The 23715-nt window shown below is 38.4% G+C and overlaps 1 protein-coding gene across 2 annotated transcripts in view; it reads right to left on the bottom strand.

Moving 5' to 3' along the window:
- Positions 1-23715, bottom strand: part of LOC114650837 (uncharacterized) — a 112317-nt gene that overhangs the window by 43720 nt on the left and 44882 nt on the right. For both annotated transcript variants that reach the window (XM_051925679.1, XM_051925678.1), the window contains exons 3-7: positions 22734-22976; positions 20731-20841; positions 14619-14660; positions 9538-9570; positions 8853-8915 (exon numbers count right to left, since the gene is read on the bottom strand). In XM_051925679.1, coding sequence (XP_051781639.1) covers positions 8853-8915; positions 9538-9570; positions 14619-14660; positions 20731-20841; positions 22734-22976 — 492 coding nt within the window. The remainder of the gene's footprint in view (positions 1-8852; positions 8916-9537; positions 9571-14618; positions 14661-20730; positions 20842-22733; positions 22977-23715) is intronic.

The following is a 23715-nucleotide window of genomic DNA, read 5'->3' on the forward strand; positions in this document are numbered from 1 at the left end:
TACATAAGTTAAGAATAAACGTAACCTGTTACAGGGAAAAACAATCTTTCAGACCAGATTATACTTTGGTGTTCTTATACATTGTTCTGAACAACCAAACTGCATGAGCAGAATGAATTTAAGTGGGACTGTGAAATAAGAACAAGAGGCTAACAAACAAGGATCAAAATCAGGAGAAAAGCCAATCTTTCATTAAGTCAAATAGGGAGATAAAAAATTAAAAAATCTAACAAATAAACTGTTAGATTATTTTTCCAGAACATCACTTAATAATGACACATAAACTTGGACAATGAGATGCCCATTGTGTCGTCTTAAAAACTCCCTGTTAAATGATAAATTCTGACAAGATTTTAGAGGAACCTAGCAACTGGACCTCAAAACAGTGGTGTCCACAAAACCAAAAGGGCGCGGGGAAAAAAAAAAAAAAAAACAAGACAGTACCAACTGTCCAGTGCCAGAACATTGATTTAAATATAGAAAAAAACCACTATCCCTGGAATCCCTGATATTTAAAACATAAACCCTGCCTAAAGAAATTAGTTAATTTAGTAAAAAAATATCATGCCCAGGAAAAAATGAAAATGCAACAAAATCATAACAGACATAACTGAGTCTAGTGGTTAAAGTAAACAAGGCTTTTCCACTGGCTTTGTGCGGTCACTGTTCTTGAGAGGTAAAATGATAAAGTCAGCTAAAATGTGATGCTTAAAGAATAGGCAGCTACGTTCATGAAAAGATTAACTCTAGCAAGTACATTCAAACTAAACTATAAACAGTAACATTCAGTAAAGAGGAGGTGAAAAAATCTCCCGTTCAACTGGGTCTTTTTACTGTTATTAATGTATAGCCACAGAAGATGCAGATTTCTGTAGTTAATATTCCTAAAACAGTAAATGTACCTAACAACATTGATTCCAGCAGAGTCATGGAAAAGGCTGTACAGCATCCAACCTTTCCATGCATATCTAAACAAATATGTTATGAAGGCCTAAATTAACAGTGGCAAACATCCCATATCAGAATACAGTTGCAGCCCTTCAACCAGAGATTTAGATTCAAGTCACATGACTTAGACTGGAGTCTGTCTCAAGTCACAAATTTGATGACTTCAGACTTGAATCAACCACATCAAAAAGACTTTCAACTTTACTTAGACTTGAACAGCATTTCCTTCCACTTCAACTTCAACATCTGCCTTAGGACTCATGAAGACTCAAGATCCAGCCAAAACTCCTTTGTGCACCAGTATTTAAGTTATGACAGAAAGGAAGTGCTGGAAACATGCTCCCACAGATTACATGATTTAATGAAAAGATTATAAATTAGTTAAAGGAAAACAATTGCAACATGCAAAACATGTGGGATTAAATCTTGGATCAACAACAACCTCAAACTTTGCTCTACTTTTGAGGCTACACCAAGAAAAATAAACATTGTTTATGTAGTAATTAGCATTAGTGAACTAAGAGTAGGTCACAGCTAAACTATCAGTAATTGTGAAAAGGCAGTCATTTTAACTTTATCACTTCCCACTATTTAAATGTATTTGTTGATTTTCTCATGTTTTGCTTTGCATCTATTATGTGCTTGAGACTGTGTGGCTGTTCAGGAATGGCAATGCGCAGAGACAACATGTCAACTCCGTTTAAATCGAGAAGGTCTTTATCAAAAAAAGACAAACAGATGTGAATGATATGTCTAACTTCAATAACATGACACAGTGGCAACTCATTAAATAGATTAAGTTAAAAAAAATGAAAATGCAGTTAGATGAAAAGGGGAACAAATAAATAGTTATCCCAGTAGGTGTCTCTCCCTGTCTATGTGGATGGTTCTTCTTGTGCCAGAAAGCAAGGAGGAGAGCTGGGTTACATTAAAAGCTAGCTGAACAGTCCTTGTTATCATCATTTTACCCAATGTATAAAAAAAAAACATAAAATCTGTCTCTAAGACCATTACTAGCTTTAATAAGTAACTTAAAGCAAGTAATTAAACATTACTATTGAATTTCATGATTTTCTCAGTTAAAATATGTATTATATGCTTCTCTAACTACTCTGCATTGTTCTTCCAGACTTCCCAAATTAATACTGGCCAGTTTGCAATGCATCATTGGCATGTGAGATAGGGTAATATTTCATACCGATTGGTTTGCACAATATTGTTAAGTTTGGTGCCACTTTGAAATTTGTTTTACTTTATATCTGTATTTGCATAATGTTTTTTTCTTTTGTTTAACTATGTATTAACACAGAATTGATAGTTTGAAAACTGAATTAATAAATTTAATACACATTTTAAAACCATTCATGATTTAAGAAATAGCACTAAATTCATGATTTGAGACTTGACTTGTGACTTGACTCAGAAGGTGCCTGTCATGATTTAAGATTTGTTATCTTGACTTGGGACTTGAATTAGACTTAACTGTAACTTGAGACTTACTTTTTACTTGCAAAACAATGACTTCTTCCCATCTTTGGTTTTAACACATAATATATATAGACCACAGTTCTCTAAACACTGCTTCTGTTGTTATGACAGGTAGTGAGGCAATAGCCAAAATGACAGCAAGATATAATAATTAATCAGAACTTTGTGTTACTGAGTTCTTTTTTTTTGACAACAGTAATTTCAGCTTTTATTTTCTTTTGTTGTCAATTCTTTTTTTAAGTTTCTTTTTCTCTGTTCCTGTTTTTCCTTATTTGTGCATAATGGTTGTTATATGTATTTGTTTAATACATGAGGAAAAAATGGACACTGGCAATATGAACGTTTAAGTTGTACAAATTGAAGCATACTCAAGTGGTACATTTTTTGAAAAAAATTGTGTAGTCATAGCTTTTTCAGTGGCAGATTTAGCTGCACTTCACTACCAAAACTTTAGAGAGTTGTCTCCAGAGGTGCATTCTCCTCTGGAGTATCATGTCTGGCACTGAGTGACTAATAGAGAAGATGTGGTGCTGAATAAAGGAGTTTTTTGGACAGCAGCTAGTGAGTTTGAGGTGTGGAAGTTCCCCTGCAGTCCACAGTGCCAATATGCAGCCAATGTGCACAGTATAATAGGACCAAATTACATCGACAGTTTACAGCCCAAGGTAGCCCTAGGTCCTTTAAAAGTTTTGTATCAAAATGCAGCATATTGGGAAAAATAAACCTTCAATTTTATTTACAATTCTGTCAGTGCAGATACAGCATCCTGCTACTCTGTAAGATTTGCTAAAATTATGCATTTTTAATTTTTTACATCATAATATACAGTACTGTGCAAAAGTTTTAGGCAGGTGTGAAAAATGCTGTAAACAAAGAATGCTTTCAAAAATGGAAGTGTTAATCATTTATTTTCATCAATCAACAAAATACAGTGAATGAACAAAAGAGAATTCTAAATCAAATCAATATTTGGTGTGACCACCCTTTGCCTTCAAAACAGCATCAATTCTTCTAGGTACACTTGCACACAGTTTTTGAAGGAACTCGGCTGGTAGGTTGTTCCAAACATCTTGGAGAACTAACCACAGATCTTCTGTGGATGTAGGCTTCCTCAGATCCTTCTGTCTCTTCATGTAATCCCAGACACACTCGATGATGTTGAGATCAGGGCTCTGTGGGGGCCATACCATCACTTCCAGGACTTTTTGTTATTCTTTACGCTGAAGATAGTTCTTAATGACTTTGGCTGTATGTTTGGGGTCTTTGTCCTGCCGCAGAATAAATCTGGGGCCAATCATGCGCCTCCCTGATGGTATTGCATGATGGATAAGTATCTGCCTGTATTTCTCAGCATTGAGAACACCATTAATCCTGACCAAATCTCCAACTCCATTTGCAGAAATCCAGCCCCAAACGTTCAAGGAACCTCCACCATGCTTCACTGTTGCCTGCAGACACCCATTATTGTACTGCTCTCCAGCCCTTCGACGAACAAACTGCCTTCTGCTACAGCCAAATATTTCAAATTTTGACTCATCAGTCCAGAGCACCTGCTGACATTTTTCTGCACCCCAGTTGCTATGTTTTCGTGCATACTTGAGTCGCTTGGCCTTGTTTCCACGTCGGAGGTATGGCTTTTTGGCTGCAACTCTTCCATGAAGACCACTTCTGGCCAGACTTCTCCGGACAGTAGATGAGTGTACCTGGGTCCCACTGGTTTCTGCCAGTTCTGAGCTGATGGCACTGCTGGACATCTTCCGATTTCGAAGGGTAATAAGCTTGATGTGTCTTTCATCTGCTGCACTAAGTTTCCTTGGCCGACCACTGCGTCTACGATCCTCAACGTTGCCCGTTTCTTTGTGCTTCTTCAAAAGAGCTTGAACAGCACATCTTGAAACCCCAGTCTGCTTTGAAATCTTTGTCTGGGAGAGACCTTGCTAATGCAGTATAACTACCTTGTGTCTTGATGCTGTGCTCAATTTTGCCATGACATGAAACTGTCTTCCACAACCTCACCTTGGTAGCAGAGTTTGGCTGTTCCTCACCCAGTTTTAAGCCTCCTACACAGCTGTTTCTGTTTCAGTTAATGACTGTGTTTCAACCTACATGTGACACTGATGATCATTAGCACCTGTTTGGTATAATTGGTTGATCAAACACCTGACTAGAATCCTACAAAATCCCTGACTTTGTGCAAGGGAACCTATAAGAATTGATGCTGGTTTGAAGGCAAAAGGTAGTAACACCAAATATTGATTTGATTTAGATTTTTCTTTTGTTCGCTCACTTTGCATTTTGTAAATTGATAACAATAAACAATCATTATTTATATTTCTGAAAGCATTCTTTGTTTACAGCATTTTTTCACACCTGCCTAAAACTTTTGCACAGTACTTTTTGCACATAACATGTCCCTGTTATGCATTAAATTGAGGCCAGTAATGGCGAACTGCACAATAATGTGCAGTGAATACACTTGACTTGAGCATTCATAGTTTTCATCCTCTTTCTCTGTATGTTTAGCATTTGTTTGCTCAGAGGTTGATGCGCTTGCTGCTTTGTGAGCAGCTCTTGTTTTCTCCACTCTAGCAGCCCGCTTCTTCTCTTCTTCTGTCGGCATCTTTTCGCGTTAAAACTGATTAAGTCAGTGTTTGTGTTGCAATTACTTAGTACGTTTTCTTTAATTTTTCACTTAAGCTGGCACTTAAGTGTTCAATCTGCCTCAAGAATGATTTAAGATATGATGAGTTAGGGGAAGTGATGACAAAAGGTGGTAGGGAATGAGAACGGCACCCATACGCATGCTCCGCACGGCCGCCCTGCTGCCCACTGCCAAGAGTTGTTTCTACAATAAAATAAAATAAAAATAAAAAGAGTAATAAAAATCATCACCCTGTGAGCAGACAGTAGAGGTCACATAGTATATGTGTACCAAATTTCAGGTCAATAGGTCAAATGGTTTGTGAGCTACAGGTGATTTAAAATCCTGGACAGACAAATGGACAGCCACGGTAGCGTATTATATCTGCCCATGAAAAAAAAATTTTTTTTAATAATTTATTTTATTGAAAATTTCTATCAGTGTAATTGTGTTTAGGATATCTATCTTCTATCTATCAACTATATAATAAAACACCAAAGCCTGTGTGTCCTATTCCTCACAGCAATATGATAGGTCAGTTTGGCTTTGGTGTGCTTGGTCAGCTTGGCTTTGTTGACGTGACAAAAGAGGAAGTGCTAGTGTGAGACAGCATGGGAGGCGCTTGGACAGTCACTTTTAAAAACAACTAGTATAAAAGTGGACAGGATGCGAGAAAGCCACCTCAACTATAATGTCAAAGCAGTCTTTACAGGAACGCGCTCGAGAGAGGGCACACCGGTTTACAAACAATACAATACAATACAATATAATACAATACAATACAATACAATTTATTTTTGCACAACCCAAAATCACACAAAAAGTGCCACATTGGGCTCTAACAGGCCCTGCCTCTTGACAGCCCCCCAGCCTTGACTCTCAAAGAAGACAAGGAAAATGTTCACAAACAAGTGAATACAGAGGAAAGGCACGTAGGGAAAAAGATAGCAAATATAAAATTATTCTATTACCTCTATAAAGTCATTTTAGTATCATGTTTGCAACTTAGAACTATTAATTATTTATTAAAAATTGGTTTGTGGAAAGAATTCTACTTTTTTATTGCAAAATTTAAGGTGTAACTACATTGGACTTCCTTCTATAATTAATTTATGCATTTATTTTGTAACCATGTTAGTTGGGCATTTATTTTGTAACTATGTTAAAAAGTGCAAATTCTATTGTAAACCTGCTATCTCAGTTATGGGCTCATCTTCAAAAAATAACACGTTGGACCATTTATGTCCTGCTTTTATTCTGCTAATTCTATCATCTTTTTATGCACTTCTACACGTCACTTAAATGATGGAGAGGTTAAGATTAAAACATGCAGTATATCTCTTTGGAGGCCATTTCAGCATTGTGCCTTCTATCTTCTACAAAAGGCTTTAGTCTTTGTTGTGTATATTTAAGTGCCTGATCCAGTGCTTTAAGGTTTTCTTTTTTAACCTTCTTTGTAGTTTTTTTGGTTATCTTTTACTTTTATTTGCACATATTTAGGCTACCCTCCTCATCCTGACCATGATTCTTGACTGAGTGATAATAAATACAATCCCCTTTAAACCTACCATTTCACTCATCAAACATACAGAGAGGGCAATCTGTTCACTGCCTTTTCAGAAATTATCTTTTAGCTTACTGAAGCTCGCCTGCATTTGTGCCAAAATGTGTAAGTAACACCTCTCTATGTTCACCAGCAGACATTTGCACCTTTTCTTGTTCATACTATATTTCCATTTGCAGAATCACACTTGTCTGCTAAACAGACCCGGTTAAAAAAGGGCAGCAGCATTTAAGTGTTATCTCTCCAAATGGTGTTGCATCCATGTGGTGTAGCGGGTCCACAGATCAAGTCAAAAAGGCCACTTTTTAAATAAATAGTCGCCACACTCGCAGCTTAGAGAGGGGGCGTGGTAGTGTGGCTGGAGCAGGTTCCCGGTTGAATTCGTGATGCGGGCGGTCCTCGCTTAAGTGCACAGGTGACGAGTCGTCCGCATCTGTAGTTGATGGCGGGAGCTGCTAATTGCCACACCTGATCCACGTCCCCATGATAAATAATAGAAGCGCGAAGAAAGAAAAAATAGACGGAGGTTAAGAAGGAGAGAAGGCAGGAAGCAGGGAGGAGAAAGCCTGTGTGTGAACAAGCGAAGGTGCTCGTTGTAGAGAACAATTGCAGCTGAGCAGTGAGCCTGGGTGTTTGGCTGTTACCCCGGGAGCAGTCGGCAGTGGTCACTTCCGCTGAGCATTAGTGAGGAGCGGGAGTGACCAGAAGGAGGATGGCTTGCTGCATAAGGCTGAGAAGGCAACAGGAGTCGGGACTTGGGAAATGAACCTCCCAGCGTGAGAGCCCTGGTCGTTGGGGAGCCCACTGGAGCCAGGGATCGGCAAGGTGAACAGACCAGAAGAAGGCAGCAGACAGAAGGTCAGCTGCAAGTAGGGTGACTCCCCTGGTGCATAGACGAGAGAAGCAGGGGAGTCACCAGCAGAAAGAAGGTACTGGGCTTTGTTTTTAAAAGGACTGCTTCCAGCCATTTTTTTAACCTCGGGTTTTTAAAGGATTTGTTTCTATTGTGTTTTACACCTCCACCTTTCACTTGTTTTTATTTGATTATTTGTTTGAAGATTTTATAAAGCACTGCACTATTTATTTGAACACTGTTTTGATTTTGTTGCTGTTTTTTAATAAAAGCACTTTGCACTTTTTGCACCATCCCCTTGCTTTGTTGTGCCTCACTGTCCAGCTCATCCGTGACATTACTGACGGTGTCAGGTTCAAGGGCTCCCAGAAGGAAGATGGGAGCATGGAGTAGAACATACATCGTCACAATCCAAAATCAGAATTCCACAAACAGTCTAAGTTTTATGCAAGCAAGAAGAGTAACAAGAGCAGACACCATACAGCAGTCTGGGCACTACAGGTTAAAAAGAAGTGACTGTAAGGACAGTGGCTAAATTCCTCAACAAATCTCAATAAATGGTACTGTGTTTCACATGTAATTCACAGGATTGCAAACCATGATGATTGTTAGTTTAATGTCATCCACTTGATTCACCTTGTAACAGTGGGCTGATACCCGTGTTTCAATTGTACACATAATTAGACAATCAAACTTAATTATTCTGAAGAAAGAATTCCGAAAAAAAATATTTTGTCAGATTCTGTTCGTTTGTAAGGTTAAAACCTGGAATACTCATGCCAGGAGGCCTACTTAACTTACTTCAATAATCCCTTATAATGTAGCAGCTATCACATGCAAAGTTAGTAACTGACATGGGATGAGAACATATGACACAGTCATGTTCATATTGACACTTAAGGAAAAGTTTCCTCACAGGTGGCACAGTGGTAGTGCTGCTGCTTTGCAATAAGGAGACTGTGGAAGATTGTGAGTTCGCTTCCCGGTTCCTCCCTGTGTGGATAGCGCTTTGAGTACTGAGAAAAGCGCTATATACTGTAAATGTAATGAATTATTATTATTATTATTATTATTATGAAAATCAGCATATAATTGGGAGGTTTACTCACAACTTTGAGGGTTCAATCATGTTGAAGTTGATCTTTCTACTCAGTTTTCATTGTTAATGCTTTGTGCTGAAGCAAATTCAATAGTATAAAGTTCCCTTCTTAAGATTGCACTGAATTAATTTTCTTTAAATTTACATTGGAAAAAATCTACACGTGCTTGAATTAAAAAGATTAACTATGGGCCACTTGACAAAAAACAGCTTTATGATTGTATTAAATCAATTAACGTTCTATTAAAAAACAACTTACGTTCCCCTACAGAACCCGTACATTGATTCAGATTCAATTTGTCTGTTTCCTTGTCGTTTGTTTCTAGAAAGAGAAAAATAATTATTTTTTATTTTATTTTTATAGCAGACTATGAAATTAATTATGTCCTAATATCGAAGACAAATGGCTGCTATCAAGACTCAAAGTAAATAACAAAGACTTGAGAAATTACTTATACAAACAATAACACCGAATTGTTTTCACACTTAAGAAAAGTATATTGAAAATGTCACCTCTACAAGCTCCTAGAAATAGCTTTTTCAGATTTTTGTCTTAAAAACATCATTCTATATTGATGTATGCAAACCTGAAGACCCAGTTAAGTATAGCAATGCAGAACATGACTAGGCCTGGGAAGCTGTAATTCTCCAACACTAACCATTGCACCACCATGACATATACCTCGGAGTAGATGTTTTATACTGTTCAGCAAAAAAAACAATTAAATTAAATTAAATAAATAAATAAACTAAAAATTCCCTTAAGGTGTTTCCCCAGTTACCTTATTGTTTTGAATGTTAGCAGGTTACCTGATATCAATGAACTCTTTTTCATTCAGAACTTGTCACAACCTTGAGATTTGTTCCCAGAGCTTATTATTTTGAATTGTTTATGATATTGCTTTATTTCATTGCAAGAACATAATAAATTGCTCATACTGTACCCATTTCAATTCCTGACATTAGCTTCAAATTTTCTGTGAAAATGAAGTAAAGAACATTTAGTTAAATCAAATATAAACAAAAAATAGTTTACATGTACACATTACATATATTGTTCTTTTGGCGCTGACAGATAGACGGGAGAAGCAACTGGAGGAGGCCCATGACAGGATGAGGGCCAAGTATGGAGATCTTGAGCTGAATTGTTGTAAATACGGCTGGAAGGCAAGGTGTACCCCTATCAAAGTTTGTTGCAGAAGCTTTGCAGGGCAATCACTCTATGGGACCTTTAGTACACTTGGTATTAACTGGGAGAGGAGGAGAACACCCATTCAGAACATCACAAAGGCAGCAGAAAGGGTCTGGGGATGACTCTGGATCAGGAAAGGAGGCTCATAGGGAGAAGCACCTGATTTTGAAAGACTCAAAACACCTGATGACCCCGGTAAAATCATTGATGAAGTGCTGAGAAACATCAAGACACTATATACATATTACCAATATTAGAATATCTAAAAAAAATGTAACATTTTGCGGTCATTTCATCAGAATTCACCCTTCGTAAAATGTACAAAAACAGCCAATGGTATATCCAAAGTTTCCTTAGCTACTGCACTTCCCACTCAATTTCCTATATACTGAATGTTGAATTTACATTGGTATTATTTTATAATGACATTTATATATATATATTGTAATAAGCTGCCCAGACACAGACAGACGGACACCATATTAAAGTCCACCACACGTTTATTATACATAATAAGTCCAATAAAGTGCACAAACCCAGTGCCTCCAGCACCAATCTCCCCCAAAGTCCAGGCTCTCACTCTCTCTGCCTGCTCTCAGGCCGCCTCCTCTCTCCTGCCTCCAAAACCTTGTCCACTCCTCACCCGACTCCAGTCCTCCTTTGCAGGGAGGTGGCCCCTTTTATAAGTGCCCAGATGGGCTCCAGGTGATCTCCGACACTCCCTAGACACTCCCCTGTGTGGCGGAAGTGCCGGCTGTATTCCTAGAAGCCCTCCGGGTGCTCCCAATCTTCTTCCCCCCAGCACCTCCTGGTGTGGCGGAAGTGTTGGGGTTCCGGGTCCTTCAGGCATAGGGGCGCCCCCTGGTGGAGACCATGGGCCCCTACAGGGTTGGGCTTCCAAGCCCTGCACCCGTGGCCCCTAAAGGAACCAGGGTGGTCGCCCTCTCGTGGTCTGGAGGAGGCATGAGCCCTCCTCCTGTCCTCCTGGGCGTCCCGGCTGGGCACCACCCCCAGCCGCATGCCACAATATATATATATATATATATATATATATATATATATATAAATAAATGTATATATAGAAGAATCAAATATGATGCTTATGTAACCTGTGTGTGTGTGTGTGCTAGACCATTAATTAAGTTGTCTGTTAGGCTTTTTTTTCTCTGAATTCACTGTCGTAATCTTTATTTATTTATCTGGTTTGTACAATGCTATATACTGTATACCCTGCCATTCTTTCTTATATTCTGTAAGTGCCTTAAGCATGGGAAAGGCGCTATATAAATAAAACGTCACAGTTATAATATAAACGGACAACATCGCCAGGGACAGACGCATAAGGATTTATCCTAACAGGAAGCCCTGGATGACGAGGGATGTCCAGAGTCTGCTGAAAGCTAGGAATACTGCTTTCAGGTCTGGGGATGTGGCTCTTTACAGTGTAGCCAGAGTGAACCTGAAGAGAGGCATCCGAGAGGCCAAGGCAGCATACAGAAGGAGGATAGAGGACCATCTGAGGAGCAACAACACCAGGCAGGTGTGGCAGGGTGTCCAGCACATCACCGGCTGCAAATCCAGCAACTCCTCGGCCGCTGAGGGAGACGCTTCTCTGGCAGAGGAGCTGCACATCTTCTTTGCCCGCTTTGAGGTGACACCAACAGCAGCTCCATCACAGCAGCCTGTTCACAACAGCAATATATTCATGGTGGAAGAGTGTGAGGTGTGGCGGGTGATGAGGAAGGTGAACCCGAGGAAGGCTGCAGGACCTGACGGTGTGGCTGGACAGGTGCTGAAAGACTGTGCAGATCAACTGGCCGGAATCTTCACTAGGATTTTCAACCAGTCCCTGTCCCAGGCCACTGTCCCATCCTGCCTCAAGTCCTCAATCATTGTTCTGCTGCCAAAAAAATCCATTACGAACAGTCTGAATGATTTCCGCGCAGTGGCACTCACATCTGTCATCATGAAGTGCTTTGAGAAACTGGTGCAGAGTCATATCATCGCCTGCCTGCCAGCAGACCTGGACCCATTTCAATTTGCTTACAAAGCAAAGAGATCCACGAAGGATGCTGTGGGCACAGCCCTTCATGCTGCCCTGACCCACCTGGAGCAGCAGGGGAGTTACGCCAGACTGCTCTTTGTAGACTTCAGCTTGGCGTTTAACACCATCCTTCCACAACGACTGGTGTCCAAACTGGCAGATCTGGGACTTCCATCACTCACCTGCAGTTGGATACTGGACTTCCTGTCTGGTCGCTCCCAGAGGGTCAGGCTGGGTCTCCACACATCCACTGCTCTCAGCCTCAACACTGGGACGCCGCAGGGTTGTGTGCTCAGCCCGCTCCTCTACACCCTCTACACATATGACTGTGTCCCCACTCACCATAGCAACAAGATTATAAAGTTCGCGGATAACACGACGGTGAGCGGACTCATCTTGGGCAAGGAGGGTGAGCTGGCATACAGGGACGAGGTGGAGCAGCTGTCAGAGTGGTGCACAGTCAATAACCTGCTCCTCAACACCAAAAAAACGAAGGAGCTTGTTATTGACTTTAGAAAAAACAAAACTGACATCCAGCCACTCATCATTGGCGGGGCCTGTGTGGAGAGGGTCCCGGTGTTCAGATTTCTGGGCATTGAGCTGGAGGATGACCTGACCTGGAGCGCCAACACCAAGGAGCTGCTGAAGAAGGCGCAGCAGAGACTATATTTTCTGAGAATTCTCAGAAAGAACCATCTCCCCAAAAATCTGCTCCTTGCTTTTTATCACTGTTCCATCGAGAGTGTGCTCACGTACGGACTGTGTGTGTGGTACGGCAGCTGCACTTCCTCAGAAAAGAAAGCGCTCCACAGGGTCGTCAGGATAGCGGAGAGAACAATTGGTTGTACCCTCCCTACTCTGGAACAAATCTACACCTCCCGATGCCGCAAAAAAGCAATAGACATTTCACAGGACTCATCACATCCCGGTCATTGCCTCTTCCAGCTTTTGCCATCGGGCAAGAGATACAGAGCTATGAAAGCTAGGACAAACCTCCTTAAAAACAGCTTTTATCCGAAAGCAATCATGGCCCTGAACTCAGAATAAAACTGCTCCATATCATTCTATTGTTGGCATGGAGCTGGACAGTTTAACATCTGTGGCAGAGCGAAGGGCGCTCAGCAGGCTCCTATCAATTATGGAGAATCCACTGCATCCACTAAATAATGTCATCTCCAGACAAAAGAGCAGCTTCAGCGACAGACTGCTGTCACTGTCCTGCTCCACAGACAGATTGAGGAGATCGTTCCTCCCCCAAACTATGCGACTCTTTAATTCCACCAGGGGGGGTAAACGTTAATATTTAACATTAAACATAGTTATTGTCTGTTTTTTTCACCTGTATTATTATCATTCTTTAATTTAATATTATTTATTGTATCAGTATGCTGCTGCTGAAGAATGTGAATTTCCCATTGGGATTAATAAAGTATCTATCTATCTATCTATCTATCTATCTATCTATCTATCTATCTATCTATCTATCTATCTATCTATCTATCTATCTATCTATCTATCTATCTATCTATCTATCTATCTACCAATGTGCAATATAGACGTTAAGTCAACAAGTGCAATTTGTATATTTATTACTTTTCGGTTTGTTATTATTTTCTCTCTTCTTGTCTTTTTAACTCTTATTCCTCACACTGAGTCGACTGCACCTTCAATTTCGTTATTCCTTTGTAAAAATTACAATGACAATAAAGATCTATCTATCTATCTATCTATCTATCTATCTATCTATCTATCTATCTATCTATCTATCTATCTATCTATCTATCTATCTATCTATCTATCTATCTATCTATCTATCTATCTAAAATGTATGATTATTTTTATTAAATAAATGTTGTGACATTGAAAGAACCATCTCCTCCTGCTTTGATAAACACATGATTTTAGTACTTTTTAAATATTTTATATTTAAATGTTTAATTAAATACATTTATTTATTTAACAGAACTATTCCTTATTTTTTTGCGCACAATTGTTGCCTCTGTTACGGTGCAATAATTTTAAGTACCTTTAGGGTTTTATAAATGTGTCATGACAAGTCTACTGTAAATATGAAATTGAAAGGAAAAAAAAACTGAAGATGTTACAAAATGAAAAAGCCTAAAACCAAAGTAGGTACTGCAGTTCCAGCTAGTTGTGAAGTTATAATACTACCTTTTCTTAAAGGTGATGAAAAACTAAGGGTTTTTAATGAGGAAGAATGCTATGAGTTAAGAAAGGTTTCTAGCCAGAGTGAAACACACCTGAATTAGCTGAATTAGAATATTTAAAGCACATTCTTCATTCATCAATGAAATTGGGCAATGCCAAAGTACTTTTAGTTATAAATAATCCAAACCTTTTTAGGGACAAGGTGGAAGATGCTGCTGACTTGAAAAAGCTGAGCTGAATTGAGAGTGCAGATAAAACATGCTTTTCAGAAGAGGTGCACACTACTGACATAGTATAAATGTAATTTGTGATGTGAATTAAATGTATAAACCAAGATATATTTAATAATAATAATATCATTAAATTTGCAGATGTGTTGTTTTTTACCTACACATCTTGTTTATTTATTATTATTATTATTTATGATTGTTGATTTTTTAATGTAACACCTATCTAAAAGACTGAATAAAATATATGCATTTAGTGATATTTTTCATTATGTTATACACATTAAAGACAAATAAAAAAATAAGACAAATTATGGATAAGTGGATGAATATATCTCCTAATTATTAAAAAAATAATAATATATATAAGTTAAAGTGTATACTATAACTTACCTGAATGTCTCGTATCTTTATCTTGTTTGGTATCATTAGAAACTATAATAAAATAAAAAACAAATAAAAATAAAAAACATTATATTGTATATAGTTTGTACCAAGTATTACTTGAAAAAAGAGACTGCTCAAAACTTGAACTGATAATTATCTAATTTTATTTTCATATTAAAAGAAAACATTCTTTAATAACAGGAAACTCCCAATACAAAATATTTGATTTTGCTCCGTTGTATGCAACCCTGTTTAGGATTCAACAACCTTGTGTTACAAACAGTTTCTTCTAAAAAGCCAAGCATCATTGTGCAAGTTCTTTCCCTCGGTCCTTCTGTTACGGAGGCGTCCCACCCAGGTAAGAATCCTGGCTGTCCGTTACATCTCATATAAGCCAATTTTTGCTGTTATTGAAATATGTTACTTAAAGCTACGGTTTAATAGTGCTCTTATTCTGCCACACCAGACATCTTTAAAACTGTTATTTTTTTTTTAAGGAAAATGCCAAACAAATGTTTTTTGGATCAGAGTAGATGTTCATTTGAAACAGATTTAGAATTGTAAGGTCATAAATGGGGAAAGTGTGACAGTGCAGTATATGTGGTGGTGATAGACTGGGAGATCAAAATCAGCAGGAGAATAAAACCATGGAAGCAGCACCAAGGATGCAGTGATGAAGATTAAAAGAGGAAGAGCTTAAGCACAAGTTTGGGAAGAAAGTGCAGTTATTTGAGAATGTGGAGGAATAGTAAAGTTGTATTAATACCAGATGAAGTGGTCTTGGGTAGGATTCAAGGAAGGAGCCCATCTGGCAACAAAGATACATGGTGGTGGCACAGAGAGGTGTAGGATGTGATAAAGGATAAGAAGAAGGTAAAAAAGAAGACATAGAAGGCAGTAGAAAGAGTCAAGGTTCAATCTTTGGAGGATGTCTATGAAAAAAGAGGGAGAGAGAATGATTTTTAGAATGGTGAAGACTAGGAACATAGCTGGAAAGGATTTTAGTCAGATAATGGCGATGAAAGATGATCAAGATGTAGTCTTAAATGAGCATGATAGGATAAAGAATAGATGGAAAATGTACTTTGAAAAGCTGTTGAAAAAAGAAAATCCAAGGGTAGTATATGGGGATTGAGTCCCAAGCCAAGAATAGGAAGGGAGGAAGTAAAGGAGGCACTGAAAAGAATGAAAAATGGAAAGGCAACAGGACCCGATGAAATACCAGCAGAAGTGTGAAAGAGTTTAGGAGAAGAGGGAGTAGATGTGTTGTGGGATCTAGTGCAGAAGATCTATTTTATAATTAAAGAGTACTAGAAGAGTAGAGGAATGGTATGATTGTACTCATTTATAAGGAGAAGGGTAATATTCAGGGTTGTGTAAACTATAGAGCGATAAAGCTAATGTCACACACAATGAACATTTTTATAGGGAAAATGCTTGGGGAAGAGACCACCATAGGTAAGGAGCAGTATAGTTTTATGCCAGGGAGAGGAACAACTGATGCAGCCTTTGTATTAAGATAACACATAGAGAAGCATCAGGATAAACAGAAAGGATTACACCTGGGGCCTCATGTATAACGCCGTGCATAGAACTCACACTATAACATGGCGTAAGCACAAAAGCGGGAATGTGCGTACGCACAGAAAAATCCAGATGCAGGAATCTGTACGTACGCAAACTTTCACGTTCTTCCACTACATAAATCCCGATCAGCATGAAAAGTAACGAACGTGCACACGCCTTCTGTCCCGCGCCAACTCCTCCCAGAATTACGCCTCTTTGAATATGCAAATCGATATAAATAGCCTTCTGAGAAAAGACAATGGGAAAAGCACAGGGGAAAATATAAGAATTTCAGCAAATACCATGTGGAGGCAAAGGAAAAACGTACTATTTGTTGGTTTAAACAGTGGTATAATCAACAAAAGGAAGTTGATCGAGTGACAGAGTGTCAGAGAAACTCGAAAGCTCAAGTTCACAAAGTCGCACAGTGCCCGAAATAAAAAAGAAATCACATATCAAAGTCCCCGTGAAAAGGCAAGTCGTAGCCCACTAGCCCACCGTCTGAGTGTAATATGAAAGCTTATTAGGGTACAGACAAAAAAATAGGCACACAGTGGGAAAAAAGCACGAAATGTCAACTTTAATCTCGAAATTTCCACTTTAATCATGTAGTTTATTTTGCCAATAAAGTAGAACATCATAAACTTCATCTTAAAATCGTTTAATTTAGTAGTTTCTCAAATCCCATTGTAACTAAAGTGGTACGTTAAATGCTTTGTTCTGTATTTGATCTTCTTTGTGCTCTGTGTGTAAATCACTACCTGCTTCTTAAACGGGCTTTCTCTTTCTCCGACAGGACACATAATCCATTACATTCGTGATATTACAGCTCTCTGAATAATTAAAATACTGAGATGTATACGTGATATCTTTTTCATGATGATAGGAATGAAAGCATGCTATTAAACATGGGAACACGATGGCGCAGTGCTTGTTCATATCTCATGCAAGAGGCTTGCTGTGCCATGTGCGACCTTCGATGACAAAATTTATCACAGCAGTACTGTCTCTTTCAAACGTACAAACCTCCAATTCCTGTCCTTACTTTTCTTTCTCCAAATACCTAATCGCCACACAATCAGCTATGTAATAGACGTGAAGCCATCTGAAAGCTTAGAACATCGATTCTTCAAAACTTTTAAGGAACATTGAAATATCTTCATAGTATGTGTTTAATTATTCTATCCGTCTATCTTTCCAGTGTCGCGTCAGCACCAGCAAGAATACAACGCAATGCAGGAACAATCCCTGAACTAACTAGCGCTGTGGCACCATGTCCTCACATGTTTAATTATTAACAATACATCCATCCATCCATTTTCCAACCCGCTGAATCCGAACACAGGGTCACGGGGGTCTGCTGGAGCCAATCCCAGCCAACACAGGGCATAAGGCAGGAACCAATCCTGGGCAGGGTGCCAACCCACCGCAGTATTAACAATACAGATTATTTAAATGAAGTTAAAGTTTTATCTGTATAATATAATCAACATATTTTGCTGCATTTCATCTTAAAAATGAATCATTTGTAAATACGCGCTTTATAAAGTGCCGCAGGTTGTGCAATATTATAACTGTAGTGCAAGTTTACAGTGAGGTAATTGTACTTATAAGTAAACAGTTCTACAAGGAGCACTTGATGGACTGATTGAGTGCGTTTAGAGTTCTTGGTATGAAACTTTTTCTAAACCACGAAGTCCGTACTGGGAAGTCTCTAAAGTGTTTTGCCGTGGCTCAGGCAGCGTCTGCTTCATGCTGTATACCGATAATTCTCTTTCCGATCAGCTGCTGCTGTGATTCCCCACTCAGATACAGTGATATAAATACTCCGAGTGGTGCAGTGAGAGTAATATGGAAAGAGATGATCTGCTGTGGTAACCCTTAACGGGAGCAGCTGAAAGAAGAAGATGCAGTGAGAGTTACAACGCTAAAGCAGTTATGGTATTTGGAATACTATGGCTATTCCCTGGACCATTATATTGCTGCAGGTTAATTACAATCAGATGCATTACACTAATAAACAATATGCAGTTAGTTTCAGTGTATTTATAAAGCCGCGTCAGGAATGTGGAGCTAAGAAAGAAAGGGTGACCACACAGGAACAGTAGCACTGCTTTGACGCTGGGTGCCACCAGTCTGCAAAACCGAGTGGAGAAATTGCGTACACCAAGGTATAAGGTACCGTGGAAATGTGCGTTGCTTTACGCCAAGTTTAGGTTTTATACATCGCGATTTGAGCGTGGAAACGTTCGTACGCAACATTTCTGTGCGTGCGCACCATTTATACATGAGGCCCCTGGTATTTATTGATTTGTAGAAGGCTTATGATAGAGTGCCACGTCAAGAGGTCTGGAAGTGCATGTGAGAATAAGAAGTACCAGAGAAGTGTGTGAGGATTGTCCAGGGTATGTATGAGAGAGTGAGGACTTGGGTCAAAAGCTGTGTTGGGGTAACAGACAAGACCCCAGTTAGAGTAGGTGTGCACCAGGGATCTTCTTTAGGTCCTTATCTGTTTGATCTGGTTATGGATACATTGATTCATGGGATAAAAGACCAATCACCCCGGTGCATGCTTTATTTTGTGGTGTAGAACAAAAAAAGAGGAAGTGGAGATGAAGCTGGAATAGAGGGGAAGGGCTTTGGAAGACAGAGTGAAGATAAATAGGAAGAAGACAGAATATCTGAGGTTTAATGATGATCAGAATTAAGAAGTTATCCTGCAGAGAGAGATACTGAAAACAGTAGATACATTTAAATATCTAGGATCAGTAGTAGCCAAAGACGGAAAATTAGATGCAGAGATAAACCATAGAGGTCAGTGTGGATCGAACAATTGGAAGAAGGTATCAAGAGTATTGTGCAATCAAAGAATTAAGGTGAAGGTTAAAGGTACATTTTTTAAGATAGTGGTGAGACCAGCAATGATATATGGAGCTGAGACCTGGGCAGTAAAGGGAGCACAGAAGTTTGATGTGGCAGAAATGAGAATGTTGACAATCAGAGATGCAACAAAAGTGGAAGAGATCTCTAAGAAAGTACACAAAAGTAGGTTGTATGGATATATGATAAGGAGAGACAATGAATATGTGGGCAAAAGAGTGATGAGAATGGCAGTACATGGGAATAGAAAGTGAGGGAGGGCAAAGCGGAAGTGGATGGATAAAGTAAAAGAAGATCTGTAGAAAAAGGACTTGATTGGTGAGGAGGTGCAGAAAGTTGATCAGGCTCATCAACCTTACAAAGAAGTGGGAAAATATGAAGAGGAATAATAAGAAGAAGTAGATCATAATTTTTAGACCCTCACTTTTTTCTTATCAAATATTTTATTGAAACATATATTATAGAATGGACCTAGGTGCAAATGGGATCAAAGTAGCAAAATCACCTATTGACACACTTTGTATATTATTGCTTTTTGTCTGCTTGTTAAGAGAAAAAAATAAACAATTCAGGGTACTAAATCTTAAAAACAAGTCAATTCAAATGAAGGCAAAATAAAGTATGTTCCATTATTAGAATGAAACTCTGCAGACACTGTGGCCCTCCAGTGGGAACTTCATACCATACAACAGGCATTCAAAATGAAATTGTCAAGAGCCACACATTTAAAAAAAGTGTACAGAGACAGAGAATGTGCTGATGGATATGTAGCCTTAATAGCAATTATGGCTGTGTACTTTCAAATAGACACTATGCTGAAGTATTTAGTGGAATTAAGGAATCACCAAATATGTTGTTTTTATAAAACTCGCTCACCCATAAAGTGACTCTAGAACTGTGTTGGATATTAATTTTATAGACAGGGTGCATTAACTTGGCCTTGCAATTGCTGTTTTAAAACTGGAGCCTGAAAGTGGGTTCATGTGAGGTTAAGCAAAAGCAGAGGCAAGTATGAAGTGTGCATTGGGTGCTTTAAGAGAGTATGTTTATGCAGTTTGTTTCTCCAAAAGCAATTGTGTCTTTAAAATATACAATTTAATTTCAAAAATGTGTAGTAATTTGATGTAGAAGCATATATGTTTCTTTGTGACAATGTTTTTCCCCTGCCCTGATCCCACTCTGATGAAGATGAGATGAAGCAGACATTAAACAAATGCAAATGGGCATCATACATGAGCATGTGTTAATACACACATTCACGATACACAAGTTTGGGATTTTGAAAAACTGGTCACAATACCCAGGACTGAGTGTGATGACTACTTGAGTTAGGCCAATGTGAAAGCTAGGATTTTAGTTAGATGGCTACTACTGTTGGTTAGTAAGTCACCTGCTCAGCCAACCCAAGGTCCTACACATATTTATATAATATATTTAGGTGATTTATATAATTACTGTTTTTAGCACTTATAATTTCTTTACAGATTTCTTTCAGCTTACACTCATTACGAAAAATATGTTTTCCTTAATATAAAGCAATACTTTTTATATAATTAATGGCTTTTCTTAACATTGTTTTGATTGGTATTATCCAAGTAAATAAGCCTGCAGTAAGGTAAATTTAAATACTTATAGGTGCATCAAAACAACTTAAAAATAAAATTTCACCTACCTTTATTTTTTAAATAAAAATATAGTCCAATAGCTATTATTGACAGTAGCAGTAAAATCAATACTACTACTACTACTGCTAACAAGGCAACATTCAGTAGATTGCTTTCACCTGAAAGAGAGGACAAACATAATTTATGAATTTAAATACAAAAATGATTACATCAAATTTTTTAGGTTAAAACCAGTTGTCTTCCTGGTACAAATGAACAACATAGACTGCAAGCTTTATATTTACTCAGCATGCATTTTGGCAATAAAAACAATAAAGAAATTGCAAAGGCCTGTATAAAAATAAATAAAACAAATACTGTACACCTGTCTGCTAGATGGGGGAATGCTGGCACAAATCCATCTCCCTCAAAGTCTTGACACTGTTTTCTTTAACAGTATACAGTATAGAAGCTCCTGTAGAGAAAAGTGAAGCAAAATGACACCTTTTATTGGCTAACTACAAAGATTACAATATGCAAGCTTTCGAGGCAACTCAGGCCCCTTCTTCAGGCAAGATGTAATCAAGGGGCCTGAGTTGCCTTCGAAAGCTTGCATATTGTAATCTTTGTAGTTAGCCAATAAAAGGTGTCATTTTGCTTCACTTTTCTCTACATTCATAATGGCTAACACGGTACAACACTCTAGTACTAGGGTTACAGAGTTTCTGACCGTCACTGGATGATGGAGCGCCACTTCATTGGCACCAGAAAGTTTGAGCGTGTCTCAACAATGAGCTCCCTTATCGCTGGATTGGCTGTAAAGGAGCCCACGATTTGGCACTCCACTTCTGGCCCCAAATATCACCAGATCTCACACTGTGTGACTTTTTTTGGGGGGGGATCGTTAAGTATTCTGTTTATGTGCCACCACTTCCAACAACACTGGATAATCTCCAAAATCACATTGAAAGAGCTGTGAGTACAGTGACACCCGACATGCTTAATCAAGTATGAGATGAATTTAACTATCACGTTGATGTTCTCCGTACAGCTGGAGGAGGTCGTATTGAGCACTTGTAAAATTACTTAATAAACTTTATGCTCACCTAAACCATTTACAATTTACTGCATTGTTCTATAATGATTTACAAGTGAAATAAATCATTTTGAAATCAGATGAATCTTTTTGAATCATCCTGTATTTCTTATGTGTCTTGATTTTTTGTGTTATGCTTGTTTTTATGTTCTGCTAAGTTTACCTCTCTTTTGAACTTGTTTTTGCTCATTTCTTGTACCAGCCCTAATTTGTACAAATATGTTTCCCAACTCTTCCCAGTTGTCTCTTCTTGAAATTTTATGATGAAAATGGATATGAACTGAAACACCAAGCATGGTTTCTAAAATGAAGGAAGAGACAGATGTCTTTGTAACCTGAAATGTACTGTCATGCAAGCTGTGACTGGTGAAATGCTTGGCAACACCCACACTAGTTTTCTTCTTACTTGATCACACAGTGTTAGCAGCAGTTCTGCACTAGGCAGATTTACAGATGTGTCATACTCTTTCCATTTCTTAATGATTAATTTAATTGGACTCAAAAGGATTTTTCGACTACTTGGATATTTTCTTGTATTTATACACTGACTTTTTTTCCCATCACCTGTTCATAGAGTTGCTTGGAATGTTGTTTAGTCTTTATTGCCCAGGTTAGGCCACCATACAGACTCAGCACAAGTTGGACCGTCCAGATACAGAAGTGCATTTATAATACAATCAACTGAATTTCCAGACCAGCAATAATTAAGGCGTGTCTTATTAATGGGGGTGACTGGTGCAACTTCTGCCTCATTAAGTATTTTGAACACTTCCAACTTTGGCAACTTCATTGTGGGGTTTGTGGGTTCATGCTAAATACTGTATATCTGGGTTTCCACTATTCTCCTAAGACTAGCGCCACCTATGAATTGAGTGCTTTAAGTGATTAAAAGTATATACTTTTGTATGTATGACAACCCATTACTGCTACTTTAAAAAGAATTAAACATGGTAATAAAAATAAAAACGTTTTTACCATTACAATCTTTTATAAGAAAGATGTCACTCTTCATCTCACTCACTGGATTACTAGCAGTACACGTGAACTCTGCATTATCATCTCGCTTCTCCAGCACCAGGGGATTTGCTGTGTTTTCCTGATTTTTTATGTCAGTACCATTCCACTGTAGACGGGTAAGTGAATTGATTTCAGTTTTACATGTCAGCATGACATGCTCATTAGTAACATTGCATTCTATCACTGGTTTAGGAACAGGATCTGTGAAAATCAAAGATAAAATCATTTCATAATAGAAAAACTTTGGCATATGTCTTTAACAGTGCTCAAAGAACAAACAAAAGTTTAGTCAATTACTCAAATGCCAGGCTTCTATTACAGGAATGGGTAATTTCTTGATCTCTCCTCTGGCTTCAGTATGAAGAGTTAGCTTATTGTCTATGTCTTAAGCAGAAGTTAAACTTAGCTTGCATCAGACACACTTCACCTGTTTAGCTGAATTTGTTGCTGAACTATCTGAAACCATCTGAAACCTTCCTATACTGTACCATACTTTAAAGGTGGGCTGACTGGTACTTTATACAGATTTACCACTCTTCAATTTGTCATAACATCCAAAAATATAAGTGTATTGTTTAATATCTTCCATACGTTACAGGCAAGATGAAAACATTGTTTCAGGATCAACCCCAAAATACAAACTTAAATATTTTTTGAAAAGTCCAAATATGACAGGTGATTGAGTCAATAAAAATAAAACTTTAAAAATAGCATCAATCAATCCATGTTGATCATATCTTGCTTGATGACACTGAAGACTATCTCAGAAGCACTGTACTGGAAGGAAGCAACCCTGAATGGGAGCCCATCTAACACAGAGTACAGTCATGGACACACTCACACCCACAGCTACTCACTCGGAGCTTAATAGGAGTCACTTCTCAGCCTTTCCTGAATGTGGCAAGAAGACAAAAACACACTGAGAAAAACCCAAACGCTA

The sequence above is a fragment of the Erpetoichthys calabaricus genome, chromosome 4 (genome assembly GCF_900747795.2).
Source record: "Erpetoichthys calabaricus chromosome 4, fErpCal1.3, whole genome shotgun sequence".
In the NCBI taxonomy this organism is placed as follows: Eukaryota; Metazoa; Chordata; class Cladistia; order Polypteriformes; family Polypteridae; genus Erpetoichthys; species Erpetoichthys calabaricus.